General features: G+C 49.2%; 1 protein-coding gene across 1 annotated transcript in view; it reads left to right on the top strand.

The window, feature by feature from the left end:
* Positions 1-22,590, top strand: part of LOC115464988 (vomeronasal type-2 receptor 26-like) — a 37,939-nt gene that overhangs the window by 2,870 nt on the left and 12,479 nt on the right. The window contains exons 2-3 of the mRNA XM_030195383.1: positions 20,883-21,110; positions 22,219-22,345. Coding sequence (XP_030051243.1) covers positions 20,883-21,110; positions 22,219-22,345 — 355 coding nt within the window. The remainder of the gene's footprint in view (positions 1-20,882; positions 21,111-22,218; positions 22,346-22,590) is intronic.

The raw sequence follows: 22,590 nt of genomic DNA, 5'->3' as shown, positions 1-22,590 counted from the left end.
ACATTTCAAACTGTCTCCTGGCACATTGTGCTCTGCCAAAACAAGAATCTGACCCAGTTTATGGGCAATTAGCCCAGGTACGTTTGCTGACAAAGTTGCAGAAAGTCTCTCCATGTCTTTACGAGGAGTTTCAAACCAAAGACAGTTGTAGTACTTCTCCTGTGTGATATGTCCCATTGGGCCGCCCCCTTCTGGCCCTAGGGATTAGGCTCTTACCCTCTACTCTGGGATGCCTCCCCCCTCCCTCCACCTTTTTGGGATACCCACAATGAGACATAAACTAAAGACCATTCAGTAAGATACAGTTTCTTTAATATATCCAAACTAAACAGCTTATAACAGAAACTAGGTTATCAAAATACATTCCACATATTCCTGCAATCTCTTACTAAAATCTCCTGCCTGACCTTGCTCACCTCACACAATCCAGGACAGGTTTTCTTACTAGTCTTATACAGCATAGCTCTAGGCATGACTCAATTTATAAACAAACAATGAAGGGACCTTTCCCCTATATCATTTACAATAAGGATTAAATCATATTCATTTTCAACCATTCAAAATCATATCAAATTTAATAAAACAATATTCAACTCCCCACTCATTCATTCAGCTTTCATTCCTAACCACTTCTCTCATTGTGGTGCGAAAACAGAATTACATCAAATAGTTTTGTAATTGTGAATTGATCAATCATTGAGTCTTTTGCTCTAAAACCTCCATTTTGAAGGCAAATAAGGACCCATACAAAAGAGATTCATATGATTACACCAAAGGATATGTTTACGGGTGGATGGCTAAGTCAGCGGGTCAGAGATATTCTAAAAGAAGAAATAAATGTGTCAAATTCATTAATTCATTGAGTGACTCGTCAGGAGAAGATTTGAAAATTAACACTAATATATTTAGAAATAAAGGGAACACTCAACCGCACAATTTACCATCTGAGTTTTTAAGAATTCCCGCAACTATTTCAGATCAGGATCCACCCGACAATGTAGGGGTCAAAATCAACAAGGGGCACAAACAGGGCAGGAATCGCTAATGGAGATTTACAATCTATCTTCAAAACAACTAACAGAATCCCAATTAGAAGTGTTGAAATTAGGGTTGTCTTTTGTGCCTTCCAATAATTATGACTCTTTTATTACTCAAGTAGATTTAATGAGATTTTTCAGAGAGTTAAGATTTAAATTGTTTTTTCAGGATCATGATATAGAGCAGAAGGACCATTTGACATTTTCTGATATATACAGAAGTCATTCTAATTGGTGTCTCCCTGGACCATGTGATCCAATTGTATTAACATTCCAACAGTTAGTAATAAGATAGTTGGAAGGATTAGAACAAAATCAAAATAAAAAATGTTCACATAACCTATCCAGACAACAGCGTACTGCATTGGATCAATTAAAAAAATGATCCAACATTAGTAATAAGTAGAGCAGATAAGGGGGGAGGGGTAGTGGTTATGGACAAAGTGATGTACCATATGGAAGCTGAAAGGCAGTTACAAGACAGCAGATATTATCGAAGGTTACCACATGATCCTTCAGTGATTTATAAAGAACAAGTGGCATCACTAATAACTCAGGCACTAGCAATCAATATACTGTCACCCAAAGAAGTAAAGTATTTATATAAAGATTGAGCAAGGATTCCTATTATATACTTTATCCCGAAAATTGACAAGTCCTCCACTAGCCCCCTAGGGCGCCCCATAGTATCGGGGATTGGATCTTTATTTGAACCATTGTCGCAGTATGTGAATTTTTATTTACTACTACTACTTATCATTTACAAGATTTTGTTCCTCAAATCCCTTCATACATCCATGATTCGACACATCTAATACTCATTTTAAATCAAATCCAAGTTCCCAAAGAAACACCTGTGATTTTAGCGTCTCTTGACGTGAATGCCCTATATACCAACATACCCCAGCAGAGTGCTAAAAGAGTGGTAGCAGAATACATTAATCACATTTCACTAACAATACCCCATAAACAATTGATAATGGATATGACTACCTTGATTATAGATAACAATTTTTTCAAGTATAATGAATCATTTTATTTACAAGTGAAAGGAGTTGCAATGGGGGCTACGGTAGCCCTGACCATAGCTTGCTTGTATATTGCTCTGTACAAGAATGAGTTTATATTTCCTTCCCAATATGCTCAATATATTTTGAGCTGGAAACGATTTATTGATGATGTCCTACTCATATGGACGGGCACTGAACAACAGTTGAGGGAATTTCTAAATTACATCAATGATTGTGATGAAAACATTCTGACTCATTTTCGAAAGAGAAGGGCGCCCAAAAAGCGACACAAAAGGCACATGGGCGTCCCCATGAAAGAAGGTTACCCAAATCCAGTAATCAAAACCGGGCTGTAAGGGCATACTCAATGCAAGGACGCCCATCTATGATCGTCCCCACAGGGGGGCGTGTTATGGGCGGCGTTACGTGATGTGCGCCCCCAACGTATAACGGCTTGCGAAATCGTTTTGCATGGGTCGGAACATGGGCGTTTTTAATTAGAACTGAAATAAAAGCGACCAGAGTAATGGGGAAGTCGTCTTTAGACCCATTAGCGATTTTGTGCAGTTGGGGAGTGACAAGAGCGTTGTTGGGAGAGGAAGCTGAGAGTTTGTTGAGTACCTGTTACCTTTGTCTGTGTGCCATAGTTGGAACGTTTTCCCCCTCACCTGCCTCATTTGTGTTTTAACTTTTCAGCTTTCCCTTCTAGCCCCCAAACCCAGACACCAGTACTCCTTCCTCTATCTCCCGCATCCCCTCCCCCTATCCCTCTCCATTCACTGTCCCCAAGTTCATATTTCATTCCCTTACCTGTTTGTAGTCTCTGTCTCTTTTGTCCTGTGTACTGCTGCAGCGTGTTTGTGAAGACTGTCGTTTGCTGCTTGGAGAGTGAGTGGCTAGAGGGTGTGGCAGGAGTGCTTGCAGTGTGGCTCTGCTGTGTGTAACTGCATTGTTTGTCGGTGGTGGGAGAGTGAGTGTCATCTTCTGTTTGTTGCTGCTGTGTTTCACCAAGTTGGTAGGGAGAGGTGAACACTGGTGGCACTGCATTGCACCTCTAGTGTAGGGAAATGGAGGCACAAAATGCACAGGTGCATTTGGAGGAAGAGGGGAGGCATCGCAGGAGGTACGCACGCCCCAGAGTTTTCAGGCCCCGTAGCACTTTCCTAGACCTCACTGACCTGCAATGTCTCACTAGGTACCGCTTTGATAGGGCTGCCATTCAGCACCTTTGTGATCAGCTCCAACCCCCCCTGCAGCCCAGGACCCGTAGGAACAACCCCATCCTTGTGCACCTAAAGATCACTGCTTCTCTCTCTTTTCTGGCCACTGGGAGTTTCCAGTCTGCCCTAGCTGTGAACACGGGTCTCACCCACCCTTCCATTTCTATCTGCCTCACCCAATTCCTTGATGCCTTTCTTACCCACACCTCTGAGTACATCACCTTCCCCACCACCCCCAGGCCCTGCAGAACAACATGGCTGACTTCTACGCCGTAGCTCGCTTCCCCTCATTCATAGGCACCATTGACTGCACACATGTCGCACTCAGAGGTCACTTATAGAAACAGGAAAGCATTCCACTTCATGAATATGCAAGTTGTGTGTGACGCCCAGGGGGAGATTCTAGACGTGTGTGCCCGATACCCAGGTTCCACCCATGACGTCTATATATTGCAGCACTCAGGAATCATCCGCAGGTTTGCCCGAGGGGAGATCACCGGCGGATGGCTCCTAGGTAAGTGCAGCATGGAGCTGCACAAACTATACCTCCTCCAACAGGCAGCCCTCAGCACTGTCTCCCTCCAGCTCACTCCACAACCCACTATTCCCTCCCCCCCACCTCCACAAGGTACCCGCTCCAAACAATACACACTCATCTTTCTCATCCTGCTTCTCTCCAAAGGTGAAAGAGGCTACCCACAGCGGAGTTGGCTCATGACCCCCATAATGCTCCCACAAACAGGGTCAGAGGAGAACTACAACAGTAGACATCGGACCACCCGTGGCATAATCGAGCGCACCTTCGGACAACTTAAGAACAGGTTCCGATGTCTGGACCGTTCTGGAGGGGAGCTCCTGTACAGCCCCCAAAAGGTGGCAAAGATATTCCTGGCTTGCTGCATGCTACATAATTTGGCAATGCGCAGAGGACAGGCCCTCCCAGAAGAGCCACAGCCACCACAGCAGCAGGCCCCAGATGAACAGGATGAGGAGCCCCCTCCACCTCCCACCCACAGAGCAGAGCAGAGTGCACACCAGCTGGAGGTCAGAGCCAGGCAAAGACTCGAGACAAGTTTTCTGTGAGAGTAAGTTGACATTTATTTATATCACACAGAGTATTTACACACCAACACCACCCCCCCTCCCACCACCATCACCCGCTCTGCATATTCCCCTCCCTCCAACCCTCACCCCCCAGCATGTCCCATCACTTTTCCCGCCCCCTCCCCTGGCCCCATCCCCGTCCCCTCCTACCCCTCCCACCGTGTTCCTTTGCAGCTGGTGCTGCAGGGGAACTCTGTTAAGAGTCATCTGCTGAGCTCCCACTGTCCTCCTCTGTGTCCACAAGGCAGCCTGCTGCCTCGGCTGTCCTGTGGAAGTCCGGCCACCTTGTGCTCTGTGGCTTGCCCTGCAACCTGGGCACAGGACCCAGAAGGGGAGCTGGTGTGGTGGCTGCTGGACCAGTGACTGGGGAGGCTGAGGATCTCAAGCTCCACTTCTTAGCAGATGGTTGCTGTGCAGTGGTGGAAGTCGACACCAGTTGTTGTTGCTGCTGCACCAGGGCTGTATTAGGTGCTCTCAGGTCACGGTGTAGGGCCTCGATGCTGTGCTCCAGCCATTGGAGCTGCTGTATCACATCACGTTGGGCCTGTACCGCTTTCCGTTGTACCTGGAGTGCTTCCTTTTGGGCCTGGACTGCTTCCTGTTGGGCCTGGAGCGCTTCCCGGTGCAGCTCCAATTTCTGGTGCTGGTAGTCTTCCATGTGCACATTCTGGGCCAGCAATTGTGTGGCGAGGCGCAGTAGCTGCTTCCTCTGGCTGGCTGGCCTCTGCTGAGGAGGTACCCCCCCCCCCCTTCTGCATCTTCAGCTTCTTCTTCAGTGCCACCATCAGCAAATGCTGCGGGTGGTGGAGGGAGAGCCTCTGCTGTGGGTGGTGGAGGAAGAGCCTCTGCTGTGGGTGGTGGAGGAAGAGCCTCTGCTGCAGGTGGTGGAGGGAGAGCCAGCGCTGCTGCTTCTGGGTCCTGTGGTTCCACCCCCATGGTCCTGTGTACTTTCTTGTGCAGGCACACTGGTTTGCTGCTCTGTGTGCTGGAGCTGGTGGCCACTAGGTCCAGCTTCTTCCTCCGACTGGCTGTCATCACCTGCATAGCAAAAGGGGAGGAAGTGTGTTGGTCAAAATAACCCACTTTTGTTTTTCAGCATTCATATACATAGCCCCACAGGCAAAGACCCAGCAAAGAGATGGTGAGGAATGAGATTGGCAGGCAAGCCACAGATGTCATTGTACATGGTACAGAGCTGGAGACAAGGAGCGCAGTGTACTACAGAGACTGATGTGCAAGAGAGCCACACAAGCAGGTGGGTAGACATAGAACTGTGGAAGAAGTGCAGAGGACACAGTTTCTATAGCACAGAGGTGTGAGAAGGAGATATGCAGAGTTTGGTGATGGGGAAGGCCCCCAAAGCTGTGAAACAGTGCTAATTTACACACAGTTTAATTATTTTATTTATATTTTATATTTTAAATATATTATTTACATATATTATATACATTTTTGGAAACCCTCCCCCCTCTACTCTCCCCCTCCCTCCCACCCCCCTGCTACTCCCTGTGTCATGGTCTGTAATGAATAGTGATTTGCATTGCATGTGGTGTTCTTCCCCCTTTCCCTACTGAGGACCACCACATTGTCCCCCACTTGTGTAAAACAGAGTGTAGTGCAGCACAACAGATACCCCAGCTTCCTAATGGTCGACCTACCTGAGCCCTCAGGCTGTGCTGATGTGTCAAGGGACAGAATGCCATGGATCCCTTCCTGGGGCAAGAGCCCATGAATGATGCGCTTGATGGGGGGTCAAGTTAGTGGTGTCATCTGCTGGGGGGTTGGCACCAGCCTTCCTGACATCACGCCTCAGCTGGCTCCACTTTCGTTTGCAGTCTTCCACATCCCTGCCACAGTGGAAGATCACGTTGAGCCGGTCCCTTACTGCTTCCCATTCTCTCTGCTTCGTTGTAGCAGTCAGCCTCTGGCCTGTGGGAGCAAAGAGATGCATGTGCATCCTCTGTATTCCTTGAACCAGCAGTTCAACTTCTGCGTCGGTGAAATTACCCTTGCGGGTGGGTGGTTGCTTTGGTGCCATTGTACCAATGCGGTGCAAAGAATCGAAAATACAGAGAAGGGCGCTTAAATATGCTCTCAGGCAGTGGCGTACCAAGGGGGGGGGGGCGGTGGGGCCGGTCCGCCCTGGGTGCACGCCGCTGGGGGGGTGCCTGGCGCGCACCTGTTGCCCTGACTCCGAGTTCACAATTCACATGTGTTCACTGCTCCCTCTGAGTCTGCCCCGGAACAGGTTACTTCCTGTTCCGGGGCAGACAGAGGGAGCAGTGAACACATGCGAATTGCGAACTCGGAGACAAGGCAACAGGCGTGCGCCGCGGCACCCCCCCAGCGGCGTGCACCCGGGAGGGGTCATTTCGCTGGGGGGGAAGAGATGTCATTTCATCGGGGGCGGGGGGGTAGTGCTGCACCCGGGGGGGGGGGGGGGGGGCGCATCGGTAATCTGCCCCGGGTGTCAGCTAGGTTCGGAATGCCACTGCTCTCAGGGATGCCCATGTGAGAATGAGATGGGTGTCCCTGAGATGGGCACCCTAATTTTGATTATCAACAAAATCCCTAAACGTCCCCAGTTGCTTTTCCGATTTGGGCGTCCTAATTTCTATTATAGGTAGGGAACAATTGGAGTTCCCAGCTGCACTGTGTTTTGGGTGTCCTCATTTCGATTAAGGGGGATAATGATAAACGTCCGCAGCTGCTCTTCCCATTTGGAAGTTTGCATTCCCTTTATTGGCGCCTCTTTAAAACGGCTTTCTCTGTGCTTGCACTTTAGAGGTTTTTCTTTAGATTATGGGGTGGTATTTCAAAGTGTTTTAGCTCCAGTTATAGTAAACCTTGTTTTTGCCACTGTATGCTTTTGTACACCTGTTTGTTTGTGGGTTTTTTTTTTTTTGGGGGGGGGGGGACTTTTTTGCCAATTCTTGAAAGATAACTGGTGTGTGGACTTTGTTTCAGACTGGGTGTTAGCTGGTAGCTTAGCATATACTCTGCATTTTCTACATGTGACCAACTCTCCATTCTCTACCCTCCAGGAGCTCCTTCCTGTGTATGTGATGTGCTCCCTCACTGCCCCCCATTCTCTGTCTCCTTTGTTGAAGCAGGCAGCCTCTGGTCCCTTGGAGCCAACAGATTCTTGCACCACAACTTCAAGGTAAGTTCATACCTTTCAGCCACCTCTTCCCTTTCTGCTGTGTAGGTGCTAAACAAACACTTATAAATATAAAGTAGCACATATGAGTTTTTATCTTGTTGGGCAGACTGGATGGACTGTACAGGTCTTTTTCTGCCGTCACCTACTATGTTACTATCCAGCTGATAATCGAAAGTAATCGCTGGCTATTTCCCGACACAAATCGGGATATGGCCGGCGATTTTGCAAAAGCGGTGAAAAGCGTATAAAGCGAATGCTACATACCTGTAGAAGGTATTCTCCGAGGACAGCAGGCTGATTGTTCTCACTGATGGGTGACGTCCTCGGCAGCCCCTCCAATCGGAATCTTCCTAGCAAAGTCCTTTGCTAGCTCCCGCGCGCACCGTGCATGCGCGGCCGTCTTCCCGCCCGAAACCGGCTCGAGCCGGCCAGTCCAGTATGTAGCAAGACAATACACTTCAAGGGAAGACACAACTCCAAAGGGGAGGCGGGCGGGTTTGTGAGAACAATCAGCCTGCTGTCCTCGGAGAATACCTTCTACAGGTATGTAGCATTCGCTTTCTCCGAGGACAAGCAGGCTGCTTGTTCTCACTGATGGGGTATCCCTAGCCCCCAGGCTCACTCAAAACAACAACCATGGTCAATTGGGCCTCGCAACGGCGAGGACATAACTGAGATTGACCTAAAAAATTTACCAACTAACTGAGAGTGCAGCCTGGAACAGAACAAACAGGGCCCTCGGGGGGTGGAGTTGGATCCTAAAGCCCAAACAGGTTCTGAAGAACTGACTGCCCGAACCGACTGTTGCATCGGGTATCCTGCTGCAGGCAGTAATGAGATGTGAATGTGTGGACAGATGACCACGTCGCAGCTTTGCAAATTTCCTCCATGGTGGCTGACTTCAAGTGGGCTACCGACGCAGCCATGGCTCTAACATTATGAGCCGTGACATGACCCTCAAGAGCCAGCCCAGCCTGGGCGTAAGTGAAGGAAATGCAATCTGCTAGCCAATTGGATATGGTGCGTTTCCCTACAGCCACTCCCCTCTTGTTGGGATCAAAAGAAACAAACAATTGGGCGGACTGTCTGTTGGGCTGTGTCCGCTCCAGATAGAAGGCCAATGCTCTCTTGCAGTCCAATGTGTGCAGCTGACGTTCAGCAGGGCAGGAATGAGGACGGGGAAAGAATGTTGGCAAGACAATTGACTGGTTCAGATGGAACTCCGACACAACCTTTGGCAGAAACTTAGGGTGAGTGCGGAGGACTACTCTGTTATGATGAAATTTGGTATAAGGGGCCTGGGCTACCAGGGCCTGAAGCTCACTGACTCTACGAGCTGAAGTAACTGCCACCAAGAAAATGACCTTCCAGGTCAAGTACTTCAGATGGCAGGAATTCAGTGGCTCAAAAGGAGGTTTCATCAGCTGGGTGAGAACGACATTGAGATCCCATGACACTGTAGGAGGTTTGACAGGGGGCTTTGACAAAAGCAAACCTCTCATGAAGCGAACAACTAAAGGCTGTCCTGAGATCGGCTTACCTTCCACACGGTAATGGTATGCACTAATCGCACTAAGGTGAACCCTTACAGAGTTGGTCTTGAGACCAGACTCAGACAAGTGCAGAAGGTATTCAAGCAGGGTCTGTGTAGGACAAGAGCGAGGATCTAGGGCCTTGCTGTCACACCAGACGGCAAACCTCCTCCATTGGAAGAAGTAACTCCTCTTAGTGGAATCTTTCCTGGAAGCAAGCAAGATACGGGAGACACCCTCTGACAGACCCAAAGAGGCAAAGTCTACGCTCTCAACATCCAGGCTGTGAGAGCCAGGGACCGGAGGCTGGGATGCAGAAGAGCCCCTTCGTCCTGTGTGATGAGGGTCGGAAAACACTCCAATCTCCACGGTTCTTCGGAGGACAACTCCAGAAGAAGAGGGAACCAGATCTGACGCGGCCAAAAAGGAGCAATCAGGATCATGGTGCCTCGGTCTTGCTTGAGTTTCAACAAAGTCTTCCCCACCAGAGGAATGGGAGGATAAGCATACAGCAGACCCTCCCCCCAATCCAGGAGGAAGGCATCCGATGCCAGTCTGCCGGGGGCCTGAAGCCTGGAACAGAACTGAGGGACTTTGTGGTTCACTCGAGATGCGAAGAGATCCACCAAGGGGGTGCCCCACGCTTGGAAGATCTGGCGCACCACTCTGGAGTTGAGCGACCACTCGTGAGGTTGCATAATCCTGCTCAGTCTGTCGGCCAGACTGTTGTTTACGCCTGCCAGATATGTGGCTTGGAGCACCATGCCGAGACGGCGAGCCCAGAGCCACATGCTGACGGCTTCCTGACACAGGGGGCGAGATCCGGTGCCCCCCTGCTTGTTGACATAGTACATGGCAACCTGGTTGTCTGTCTGAATTTGGATAATTTGATGGGACAGCCGATCTCTGAAAGCCTTCAGAGCGTTCCAGATCGCTCGCAACTCCAGGAGATTGATCTGTAGATCGCGTTCCTGGAGGGACCAGCTTCCTTGGGTGTGAAGCCCATCGACATGAGCTCCCCATCCCAGGAGAGACGCATCCGTTGTCAGCACTTTTTGTGGCTGAGGAATTTGGAAGGGACGTCCCAGAGTCAAATTGGACCAAATCGTCCACCAATGCAGGGATTTGAGAAAACTCGTGGACAGGTGGATCACGTCTTCTAGACCCCCAGCGGCCTGATACCACTGGGAGGCTAGGGTCCATTGAGCAGATCTCATGTGAAGACGGGCCATGGGAGTCACATGAACTGTGGAGGCCATGTGGCCCAGCAATATCAACATCTGCCGAGCTGTGATCTGCTGGGACGCTCGCACCCGCGAGACGAGGGACAACAAGTTGTTGGCTCTCGTCTCTGGGAGATAGGCACGAGCCGTCCGAGAATCCAGCAGAGCTCCTATGAATTCGAGTTTCTGCACTGGTAGAAGATGGGACTTTGGGTAATTTATCACAAACCCCAGTAGCTCCAGGAGGCGAATAGTCATCTGCATGGACTGCAGGGCTCCTGCCTCGGATGTGTTCTTCACCAGCCAATCGTCGAGATATGGGAACACGTGCACCCCCAGCCTGCGAAGTGCCGCTGCTACCACAGCTAGGCACTTTGTGAACACCCTGGGCGCAGAGGCGAGCCCAAAGGGTAGCACACAGTACTGGAAGTGGCGTGTGCCCAACTGAAATCGCAGATACTGTCTGTGAGCTGGCAGTATCGGGATGTGTGTGTAGGCATCCTTCAAGTCCAGAGAGCATAGCCAATCGTTTTGCTGAATCATGGGGAGAAGGGTGCCCAGGGAAAGCATCCTGAACTTTTCTTTTACGAGATATTTGTTCAGGGCCCTTAGGTCTAGGATGGGACGCATCCCCCCTGTTTTCTTTTCCACAAGGAAGTACCTGGAATAGAATCCCAGCCCTTCTTGCCCGGATGGCACGGGCTCGACCGCATTGGCGCTGAGAAGGGCGGAGAGTTCCTCTGCAAGTACCTGCTTGTGCTGGAAGCTGTAAGACTGAGCTCCCGGTGGACAATTTGGAGGTTTGGAGGCCAAATTGAGGGTGTATCCTTGCCGGACTATTTGGAGAACCCACTGATCGGAGGTTATGAGAGGCCACCTTTGGTGAAAAGCTTTCAACCTCCCTCCGACTGGCAGGTCGCCCGGCACTGACACTTGGATGTCGGCTATGCTCTGCTGGAGCCAGTCAAAAGCTCGCCCCTTGCTTTTGCTGGGGAGCCGCGGGGCCTTGCTGAGGCGCACGCTGCTGACGAGAGCGAGCGCGCTGGGGCTTAGCCTGGGCCGCAGGCTGTCGGGAAGGAGGATTGTACCTACGCTTACCAGAAGTATAGGGAACAGTCTTCCTTCCCCCGAAAAAATCGTCTACCTGTAGAGGTAGAAGCTGAAGGCTGCCGGCGGGAGAACTTGTCGAATGCGGTGTCCCGCTGGTGGAGAGACTCTACCACCTGTTCGACTTTCTCTCCAAAAATATTGTCCGCACGGCAAGGCGAGTCCGCAATCCGCTGCTGGAGTCTATTCTCCAGGTCGGCGGCACGCAGCCATGAGAGCCTGCGCATCACCACACCTTGAGCAGCGGCCCTGGACGCAACATCAAAAGTGTCATACACTCCTCTGGCCAGGAATTTTCTGCACGCCTTCAGCTGCCTGACCACCTCCTGAAAAGGCTTGGCTTGCTCAGGGGGAAGAGCATCAACCAAGCCCGCCAACTGCCGCACATTATTCCGCATGTGTATGCTCGTGTAGAGCTGGTAAGACTGAATCTTGGCCACGAGCATAGAGGAATGGTAGGCCTTCCTCCCAAAGGAGTCTAAGGTTCTAGAGTCTTTGCCCGGGGGCGCCGAAGCATGCTCCCTAGAACTCTTAGCCTTCTTTAGGGCCAGATCCACAACTCCAGAGTCGTGAGGCAACTGGGTGCGCATCAGCTCTGGGTCCCCATGGATCCGGTACTGGGACTCGATCTTCTTGGGGATGTGGGGATTACTTAGTGGCTTGGTCCAGTTCGCAAGCAATGTCTTTTTCAGGACATGGTGCAAGGGAACAGTGGACGCTTCCTTAGGTGGAGAAGGATAGTCCAGGAGCTCAAACATTTCAGCCCTGGGCTCGTCCTCCACAACCACCGGGAAGGGGATGGCCGTAGACATCTCCCGGACAAAGGAAGCAAAAGACAGACTCTCGGGAGGAGAAAGCTGTCTTTCAGGAGAGGGAGTGGGATCAGAAGGAAGACCCTCAGACTCCTCGTCAGAGAAATATCTGGGATCTTCTTCTTCTTCCCACGAGGCCTCACCCTCGGTGTCAGACACAAGTTCACGGACCTGCATCTGCAACCGCGCCCGGCTCGACTCCGTGGAGCCACGTCCACGATGGGGGCGTCGAGAGGTAGACTCCCTCGCCCGCATCGGCGAAGCTCCCTCCGCCGACGTAGTCGGGGAGCCCTCCTGGGAGGTGGCTGCAGTCGGCACCGCACGCGGTACCGACGTCGGGGACCTCACCCCGGGCGATGGGCCAGCCGGCGCCACGCTCGACGGTACCGGAGGCGCAAGCACCGCCGGTACCGGAGGGGTAGGGCGCAACAGCTCTCCCAGAATCTCTGGGAGAACGGCCCGGAGGCTCTCGTTCAGAGCGGCTGCAGAGAAAGGCATGGAGGTCGATGCAGGCGTCGACGTCAGAACCTGTTCCGGGCGTGGAGGCTGTTCCGGGCTGTCCAGAGTGGAGCGCATCGACACCTCCTGAACAGAGGGTGAGCGGTCCTCTCGGTGCCGATGCCTGCTGGGTGCCGACTCCCTCGGCGACCCAGAGCTCTCGGTGCCGACGCGGGGAGGGGACCGGTGTCGATGCTTCTTCGACTTCTTCCGAAGCATGTCACCGGAGCTCCCCGGCACCGACGAGGAGGACGTAGAATCCATCCGTCGCTTCCTCGGGGCCGAGACCGAAGAGGGTCGATCTCGGGGGGGCTGTACCGCAGGAGCCCTCAGGGTAGGAGGAGACCCACCCGAGGGCTCACCGCCACCAGCAGGGGAATGGACAGCCCTCACCTGCACTCCACTCGATGCACCACCGTCCGACGACATCAGGAGACGAGGTCCCGGTACCACCGACGTCGATGCAGCTATCCGATGTCTCGGCGCCGATGCAGAGGGCCGATGCCTCGATGCACTCGATGCACTGGCAGCCAAGGATGAAGGTCTGGACGCTGATGACGTCGATGCACACGATGACCCCGGTGCCGATGCCGACGCCGACGAAGAGCCCGAGAACAAAACGTTCCACTGGGCTAATCTCGCTACTTGAGTCCGCCTTTGTAACAGGGAACACAGACTACAGTTCTGGGGACGGTGCTCGGCCCCCAGACACTGAAGACACGAAGAGTGCCTATCAGTGAGCGAGATTACCCGGGCGCACTGGGTGCACTTCTTGAAGCCGCTGGAAGGCTTCGATGTCATGGGCAGAAAAATCACGCCGGCGAAGTCAAAATCCGAAATGACGAATTTGGAGCACCAAAACTTTAGGGGAGAAAAAATCTCGACCGAGGCCGAAAAAAGGCCTACCCCGACGACGAAAGAAAACTTACCGGGGCAAAAACTGGAAATACGGGAAGGGGAAACGAAACCCAAGGGGGTTTTCGGAGCACTTCCCGACAAATTTACAGAACTTTTTCGAAGAAAAACACGTCAATATAAAACGGACGCGCGAGGTCGACTCTCCGGGGCTCGACACGACAAAAACACAGCTGTACCGAGTGCGGACAAAAGAAGACTGGCCGGCTCGAGCCGGTTTCGGGCGGGAAGACGGCCGCGCATGCGCGGTGCGCGCGGGCGCGCGAGAGCTAGCAAAGGACTTTGCTAGGAAGATTCCGATTGGAGGGGCTGCCGAGGACGTCACCCATCAGTGAGAACAAGCAGCCTGCTTGTCCTCGGAGAATCGAAAGCTACATTTGTGATAGCTTCGCTGCTTTCCCTTCGCCTCGCCGGCGAAAGTTCAAAGGGGTGTGTTGGCGGCGAAGCGAAGGCGGAACATGGGCAGGCTTGGGCGTGGCTACCAGATGGCCGGCTTTCGCGGATAATGGAAAAATAAAACCCGGCGATAAGCAGTATTTCGCCGAGTTTACTTGGTCCTTTTATTTTCACGACCAAGCCTCAAAAAGGTGCCCCAACTGACCAGATGACCACCGGAGGGAATGGGGGATGACCTCCCCTTACTCCAACAGTGGTCGTCAACCCCCTCCCACACTAAAATTATTAAAATACAAAACTTTTTTGCCAGCCTGTATGCCAGCTTCAAATGTCATACCCAGCACCCTGACAGCAGTATGCAGGTCCCTGGAACAGTTGTTGTTGGTTGCAGTGGACTGCAGAAAGGCAGAGCCAGGCCCATCCCCCCCCCCACCTGTTCCACTTCTGGTGGGTAATGTTGAGCCCTCCCAAACCTCCCAAACCCCCCAAAACCCACTGTACCCACATGTAGGTGCCCCCCTTCAGCCCTTAGGGCTAGGGTAATGGTGCACACTTGTGGGCAGTGGGTTTTGGGGGGATTTGGGGGACTCAGCACACAAGGGAAGGGTGCTATGCACCTGGAAGCTAATTTGGTTGTTTATAAAAGATGTTTGAAGTGCCCCCTAGGGTGCCCGGTTGGTGTCCTGGCATGTGAGGGGGACCATTGCACTAAAATGCTGGCTCCTCCCACGGCCAAATGCCTTGGATTTCGCCGGGTTTGAGATCGCCGGCAGTTTTTTCCATTATCGCGGAAAAACAAAACTGGCGATCTCAAACCCGGCGAAATCCAAGGCATTTCGCCGACCCACACCTTATTATCGAAAAAAAAGATGGCCAGCCATCTTTTTTGAAAATACGGTTCCGGCCAGCTGTTGCGCCTCCGCCAAAATAGATCGCCGGCGACCTATTTCGCCGGCGACGTTCGATTATTCCCCTCTATGTTACTTCTTGCATCTTGCGGGACAACTGGTCAAGAGGATTGCAAGAGACAGTAGTGGACTGTAATACACTGGCCTCTGACAGCCATGATTGTTTCTACCCAATTCATTGTACAGATGTCTTGTTCTCTATTGGACACACTCAGTTGTGGCTGCCTGTGGGGTGGGGGAGGGAAAGAGGCCCGGAGAATGGATGTGTGCATCCCTCATGGTCAAGGGTTCCCCATTCTCTGTATGTTCTCTGCATTCAAATCTTACCTCTATTTTCACCAGGTTCACAGGTATCCACAGCTGGTAGTTTTTCTCCCGCTTTGCACCTCATGTGTCTCCCCACTAGGTTCCATCCTTCTTTATGTGGTGAACCCCAGTCCCCTGTTATGAAGTGCCCACCCATTCTCAAAGTTGTTGGGGGTGGGGAGGGGGGCAAGCATATATGCACTGAATGTCTTTTCTACATTATTCAACACAGTCCTACAATCCTCCTTAGTTATGGAACAACATTTCTAAATTCTATCCTGCAAACTATTTTCAAGGAGGCCACAGATGCATGACTACCACAGCCTTGAGCCCTTAAGTCATGGTGAGGGAGAGGGGTTCTGGTTACATTTCCTATTCTAAAATACCTGCAGGTGGCTACAGCCTAGTGCCTATATAATTCCCCTAGCCTGTGCCCTTCTGTACCTGATGTATTATATTGCAATTGTGATGAAGTAAACATCCATCTAAAGCTTTTACCCTTGTTTTGCCTTTTCTCCTCGGCACTATATACTATTGCTGATACATTCAATGTGAAAAGGTGACCCAGCTGTTTGTAGCTCCTTCCTGGCCCTCACCAATGAGGTTTGGTTGTAGGTAAGGGTGTCTGGCGATCAGAGAGCAAACATCGTCTATGCGCTACCTATGGTTATCTTCAAGTTTCTACTTGGCAGATCACTAGTGCTAGACAACATACCTATTATTTACACAACTCTGTGCTGTGGGGCTCTATGGTAAGGGGGGAGAGGCTGGATGGGCATTTGTGTTCCTCAACAGAAATGCCCACCCAGCCTCCACCCCCCCCCCTTACCATACAGCCATGCAGTTTGGAAGGAACAGGTGGCCTTCTGTATGGCCACACTTATCACACAGATGTACCAAAGTTTCTCTGTCACAGTTCACCTGTCATGCAACCCAGATTGCTGCCTCCTCTAAAATCAACCCCAGCATTTGATAATTATGTAGTGCACAAAGTAGAGACACACACCCTGTTATTTTATCAAATGTGTATTTAACAACAAAAAAAAACATAGAACTATTTACAATTTTGAATGTGGTGATTTCAAGGACAATCCTTTTACATACACAGGGCACCAGCAGGAGGAGGAGGTAGGACTGCCTGCTCCAGTGGTGGTGGAGGAGGAGCAGCAGGAGGAGGAGACAGGACTGCCTGAATCGGTGGTGGAGGAGGAGGAGGAGCACATTCAATATGGCTTGCATAGTGCAGGAGCTGGCTGGCTGACATAATGCAGGAATGGAGAAAGGTGGGGTCAGTGGTGAGCTCTGGCCTAGACACATGGGGTGTGAGATGCATGAGATGACATGACAGGGACCCCTGGAAGCTGGTCTGAAAAAGGAATACACTATAAGATGTATTGGCAGGGAACACTCATTCCTCAGCACACGTTAACATTTTGAGTTGTGACTATGGTAGGATGACCATTTTTCTTGGAGAGGGGGAGGAGGAGGGGGAGTGGAAGCACTATTTCTTTACATTACTTTCAAATCATGCTATGACATCCACTAAGAGCAGGACAGCAGGCAACAATACCATGAAACCATATCTACCCCAGAAAGGGGGATACAGAAGTGAGGCATGTCATCTCATTCATCTCAGAGGAGGTTAGTTGGAAGTTACAGCCACACTCATAGGAGGGCAGCTGCAACCTCAGGCCTTGATGTGGGACAGAGGTGTTATAACTTACTAGTTATCTATTAGCCACATGGAAACTGATATTGTACAGGACATTTGCATTATTAAATAAATACATTTACAAATAAGTACAGGTGCCCTGTTTATAATACTTATGTCGAGCCCTGAGGCGCCATCTCAGTGCCCTGATCATGTCAGGGCTCTCCCTCTTCATTCTGCGGAACCTCCACCAGAGGGACTCGAGGTCCCTCCGAATGCCAAATCTTTTGCAAGATATAAGTTTGTACACCAGGAGTCAGGGATGGCCCTTCTTGCCTTCAGCACACAAATTCAAATAGGAGAGACTCACAACACTGATTGGGGGGGGGGGGGGGGGGCATTACATTGGTAAGATGATGTCGTTGAGGTGGACATGAAGACAGAGAGTACCATTTGTGTGCAGTATTGTAGGTATGTGGGAATGTTTTTCCTTTCTAGTACATAGATTCTATTAATGAATGGGCATGTGCACATATCACTGATTACCCTTAAATGCAGACTACAGTTTGTGCTTACACTGCTGAGGGAGCTCTTATATGTGTAGCTACAGGAGGGGGCTCTGATAGCTCAGGAGGGGGGGGGGGAACAAACACTTACCTCTCCAACCTGTCCCTTATCTCACCCCAGGCTTCGATGGAGAGAGTCCTGGGGGCCAGGTGGTGGTGGTGCCTGAACAGGATTCGCCTGTGCTTGATGCACAGCTGTACCAAGTGTACAGTTTCAGCTTCGCTGAAATTTGGCTCTCTTCTCAGAGACATGTTTCTCAGTGAATAACCGTTGGAAAGCGTGCATCGCCTTATATGGACACCCATGTGTGATGGACATCCTTACATACACAGGTCCATATATGAACGACCATCCCATATATGGACGGGTCAGTACTTGCACGTTCTGGCATACGTAATGGCTCCACACATGGATGGCCATCACGCATGGATGTCAGTGGACCGTCGTCACACGTGCGGGGCAAAGGGAGCATGAAAACGAAGAGCCGACAGGCACGCAGCACCCCCCCGCGACGTGCACCCGGGGCGGACCGCCCCCACTGCCCCCCCCTTGGTACGCCACTGACTGAGATATACTAAAAATTCACCCGGTATTTGAACAATGTCCTAAATTTGCATATCAAAGGAATAGAAATTTGGGAGCATTGGGGTCAGTAAACAATCAAGCAAAACAATCAACTAAACAATCAAGCAAAACCAACAAAGGAGATGGGGTTTATTTCCTGCTCATCATGTTGTTATTGTAGTCAGGTAATTGAGGGGGATGCAATATACAATCAGCAATTGCAAAAAAACATTTTTCCTGAAAAGTTCAGGTAATTGTAATTCAGAAGGAGTAGTTTATGTAATTGTTTGCCCCTGCAAGCTGTGTTATGTGGGCGAAACAGGCAGAAAGTTAAAAATCAGAATTGGGGAACATTTAAGTAATATCAGACGGAGGAATGTGGAAGCACCCCTAGTGCGTCATTGGATGGAGAAAAATCACACATTACAAGATCTTAAATTTTCAATCTTAGTCAAAATTGACATGGGAGGCAGGGGAGGTAATGTGACTCAGAAATTGTTAAACATTGAACAACGAATCATATTTTCCTGGAGGACCTTTCATCCTTATGGCTTGAACAAGGAGGTAGAATGGGCAAAAATAATATGAAGCTAATGAGTAAAAGGGTTAACAATTAAATACAAGTGCAATCAATAGTGACGGTGCACAGCAAGATAGGAGGATCTTTAAATATAGAGGGCTCCTACTGCACATGTGACGGGGTCCCTGATAGTTCGAGTGTGGGGAAGGACAGTTCAACCCAAACAGTTTCCCGTCTGAGGGCTCGCGCTCAAAAGTGAAATGATGAAAGCGTCTTAGAATGTGAGATAAAATCAACATATAAATGGCAAGAGGCGTACTCACTCGCAAATACGCAGTAGAGACCCTCTCTGTCCCGCCCCCGCGTCAATACGTGATGACGGGGGCGTGACAGAGAGGGAACCTGCACACCTGCGAGTGAGGGAACCGCCATCGCCACCGCTCCCCCCCAGGGTTGCCGCTACCGCTCCCCCCACCCACCCGGGGTCACTGCCGCCGCCATCCACCCTCCACCCGGCCCAGGTACCTGCCTTCACTATTCAAACCGCCGGAACGCAGCACACAGCTCATCTGAGCTGCCGTTGGCCTTTCTTACCTGCCTGGGTCCCGCCCTTGCCGATGTTACGTCACACGAGGGCGGAACACACGCAGAGAAGAAGGAAGGCCGACGGCAGCTCAGAGGAGCTGTGTGCTGCGTTCCGGCGGTTTGAATAGTGAAGCCAGGTACCCGGCCCGGGTGGAGGGGTGGTGAAGGGGATTCCGGTGGGGGGGGGGGGGGGGGGCGGCGGCAACCTATCTGGGGGGGGGCTTTCAACCCCCCCCCCCCCTTCCTTTACTAGCCCGTTTTTACGGGCTCAACGGCTAGTTAGATATAATTAGCATAGTAGCTTTTGCTTACTATGTATAGATTGTAAACTGTGTTGTGATTGTGTTATAATTAACAGCCACGCTACTGCGGAATGAGAGGCAGTTGAACCTTTTTTTGAATACTGAGAAATCGCTGAATTGCAGTGATAAATAAACAGCTCCTGAAGACACCAATGGTGAAACACAGCCCTGTGTAGAACTGCAAGAATCCTTGAACAAAGATCAATATAAAGGAAAATACGAACATCATTTGAACTATAAACTATTAAGTTTTGATCATGAAAGAGAGTTGTGGACAAATATAACACAGAACAATGGGGATTTTTCTACTCATTTCTCCACAAGGACTACAAATGTTAAGAATAATGCTTTTGGACAGTAGAAGAAGATGTGAATAACAACATAGCAGGAGGACATTTTAGGTTACATTTTCAATAGCATATTTTCAATACCATTGTGGAGAATGATATACATGTCTGAATGTTAGAATATTAGTAAGATGAAAGAATTATAGCAATAAACAGATTTTGATATGATAATTCATGTACACTACTATATTCTTATTAATTAAGGTATATACAGTTTGAAGAATAGTAACAAGCAAGCTGTCCCTTAATATTGTTTCAATTTCATATATTAAGAGCCATTTAGGCCCCTTGTCTGTTTCCAGGCAAATTTGAGGCTACACTTTCTGAGACTCCTGACGTAGGTGGCAATACCGAAACATGGCACCGTGTCAAGTCTCAGATGCTCTTATCACAATAAACATTCTACTTTTTTGGATTTTATGCCTCTTTCTTAATGGCTAATTTGTTATGCAAAATTTAATTCACGTTATGTTGGTATCTAAGTCAGAAACTTTTAGTAAGGTGGAAAAGTGCAATTGTTAACTATGGCAGTTTACCCAAGTAAATGATTGTTTATCCTGATAAACTGCTTTGCAATTTTCTCCGTTAAGATTAACTTGTTTCCCTTTCTTACTCATTTGATTTCTTTCCATCTCTCCATTTTTTTCAAACTCTGAAATCTAAGTATGAATTTGAACTTAGTTTTTTTTTTAACTGGTTTTTTTTTAACTGTTTCATCTTTGTACAATCCTTTCTTTCAGTTTTCTACATTTTCAATAATAGTAACAATACTATGGCTGGACCAAATTTGAGTACATAGCATACCAATCCCATCTTTTAGCACCTAAATTCTGCAATTAGATTTAATGCAAATACTTTTAAAACTTATTTTTAGCACTTTTAAAATCTCAGGTGTCAGTGCGAGTCTCTTTGGTATGAACTGCTCATGTGCAGGAATTCATCCTAGTTAAATATCTCCCTGGCAACCCCCCTGCTCTCCCAGCAGCAAGGTAAACAAATTAAACCAATTTCTACAACTGGTTACAATACAAACTTAAATTGATTTTATATGTCGAACTTATACATCTAACCTGTCAGTTCAGTTGATTAATGAATCTTTGCTCCCGATTCTTTAGCTTCATCGTTATCTGAAGAATGTCCACTTTAAGAACATTCTGGATGAAGAGATCTTTTTTGATGAGAATGGAGACCTGAACATTGGCTACAATATTATTAGTGTGGTTCGTCTAGCCAATAAGAGGATAAAATCTGAAATTGTGGGAAGTTATAACCCTTATGCTCCCCCAGGGCAGGATTTCATCATCAACGAGAAGGCAATCGTGTGGGAGAGCACATTCACACAGGTCAGACTTAGGAATCCTTAGTAAATGATGGAAGGCATTGAATCCTGTAGGTATCGTTCTTAGGGCTTACCGTTCGCTCTTCCGGGACTACCGCTGGCCCAATGCAGCCACCAGTGGTAGTACCGCCCTGAGCGTGCACCATTTCCAGAGGAAAAAGAAAACCCCCGGAAATGGCTTGTGTGGTCGTAACCTGGTAGTGACTGGGTATCACTGTGTGCTGCCCGGTTACCGCCGGGTTAGCGTGGGAGCCCTTATTGTCTCCTCAATGGGTGGCGGTAAGGGCTCTCTGTCGCATGGCCATGTGTTAAGAGTTTTCTTATCGCATGGCCATGTGTGTCTGGGGGCTTCCTACCTGATGCGGTAAAAATGGCCCTGACGGGCAGGTGAAACAGCCCCTGCCACTAACACAGGGCCCTTTGTCCCACCGCTTGGTAAGAGGACATCTTAATATTAATTGCTGTTGTATGATTGGTTTCTTACAATTCTACCTCATACTAAAGTATCAGAGCAGTAGACCTTGTGAATAGGTTTCATTTTAGACAGGATGTAGAAGTCAGAATTGAGATATTCTGGTCAGGATTTTTCAAGTTTCACTAGTATTTTTGAACAGAATCTGGCAGCTTGAATACAGTCAAATATTAATGCCTCATATTAATAGTATACTGGGTTAGTATGAGGATTAGTCCACTTCTGAAATGGGAAATAAACTTGCCAAACCATTGTCCCACCCAAAACATGTCCAGACCATGTCCCCTTGCCATTTGCATAAACTTGGATTTGAGACATGCATACAGTATGCTGGCTATGTATGTATGGCTATGTATGACTTGGATGTTTATGCAAGATAAATGTGTAAGTGCTAGTTTATACACATCAGAAACCCGAATAGCCCTTCTAAAATGATTGCCATACTGTCTCAAGTTTCTGATTCAGAAAATTAATTTAAAAGTAACCTGTAGAATAATGAAAATCCATACACAAGACATCTCCAGTTCAAGTTGAATTTCAGATTCCAGAAGCTTACTGATATTAGTTGGTTCATAGGTGGACAGAAATCTGTTATTTATTAGTCACAGTTGAGTATACACATTTCTATTCCAATATGTAGATACCTCCACAGGCGAAATGCAGCCAAAGTTGCCTTCCAGGTTTCAGGAAACTAATGAGGGAAGGAGAGCCTGTCTGCTGTTATGACTGTATCCCCTGTCCAGAGGGAGAGGTCTCCAATCAAACTGGTCAGTAATATCGAAGAACATGGAATATGATAACCTTTTGGCTGACAGGAACCTGAAGAACAGTATATCAAGCCTTAATAGAACCTGAAAAGCTTGAAACTTTTCTATCCACACTGAGGGGTTGATATGGATAATAAGCCTGTATTAGAGCTGTGTTGATACTTTGGGGTCCTTTTACTAAGGTATGCCACAAAAAAGGCCTATGCTGGTGTAGACATGTGTATTGGACACGTGCAGGTCCTTTT

This window comes from Microcaecilia unicolor, chromosome 3, assembly GCF_901765095.1.
Source record: "Microcaecilia unicolor chromosome 3, aMicUni1.1, whole genome shotgun sequence".
In the NCBI taxonomy this organism is placed as follows: domain Eukaryota; kingdom Metazoa; phylum Chordata; class Amphibia; order Gymnophiona; family Siphonopidae; genus Microcaecilia; species Microcaecilia unicolor.
This window is presented reverse-complemented; position numbering and strand designations above follow the sequence as displayed.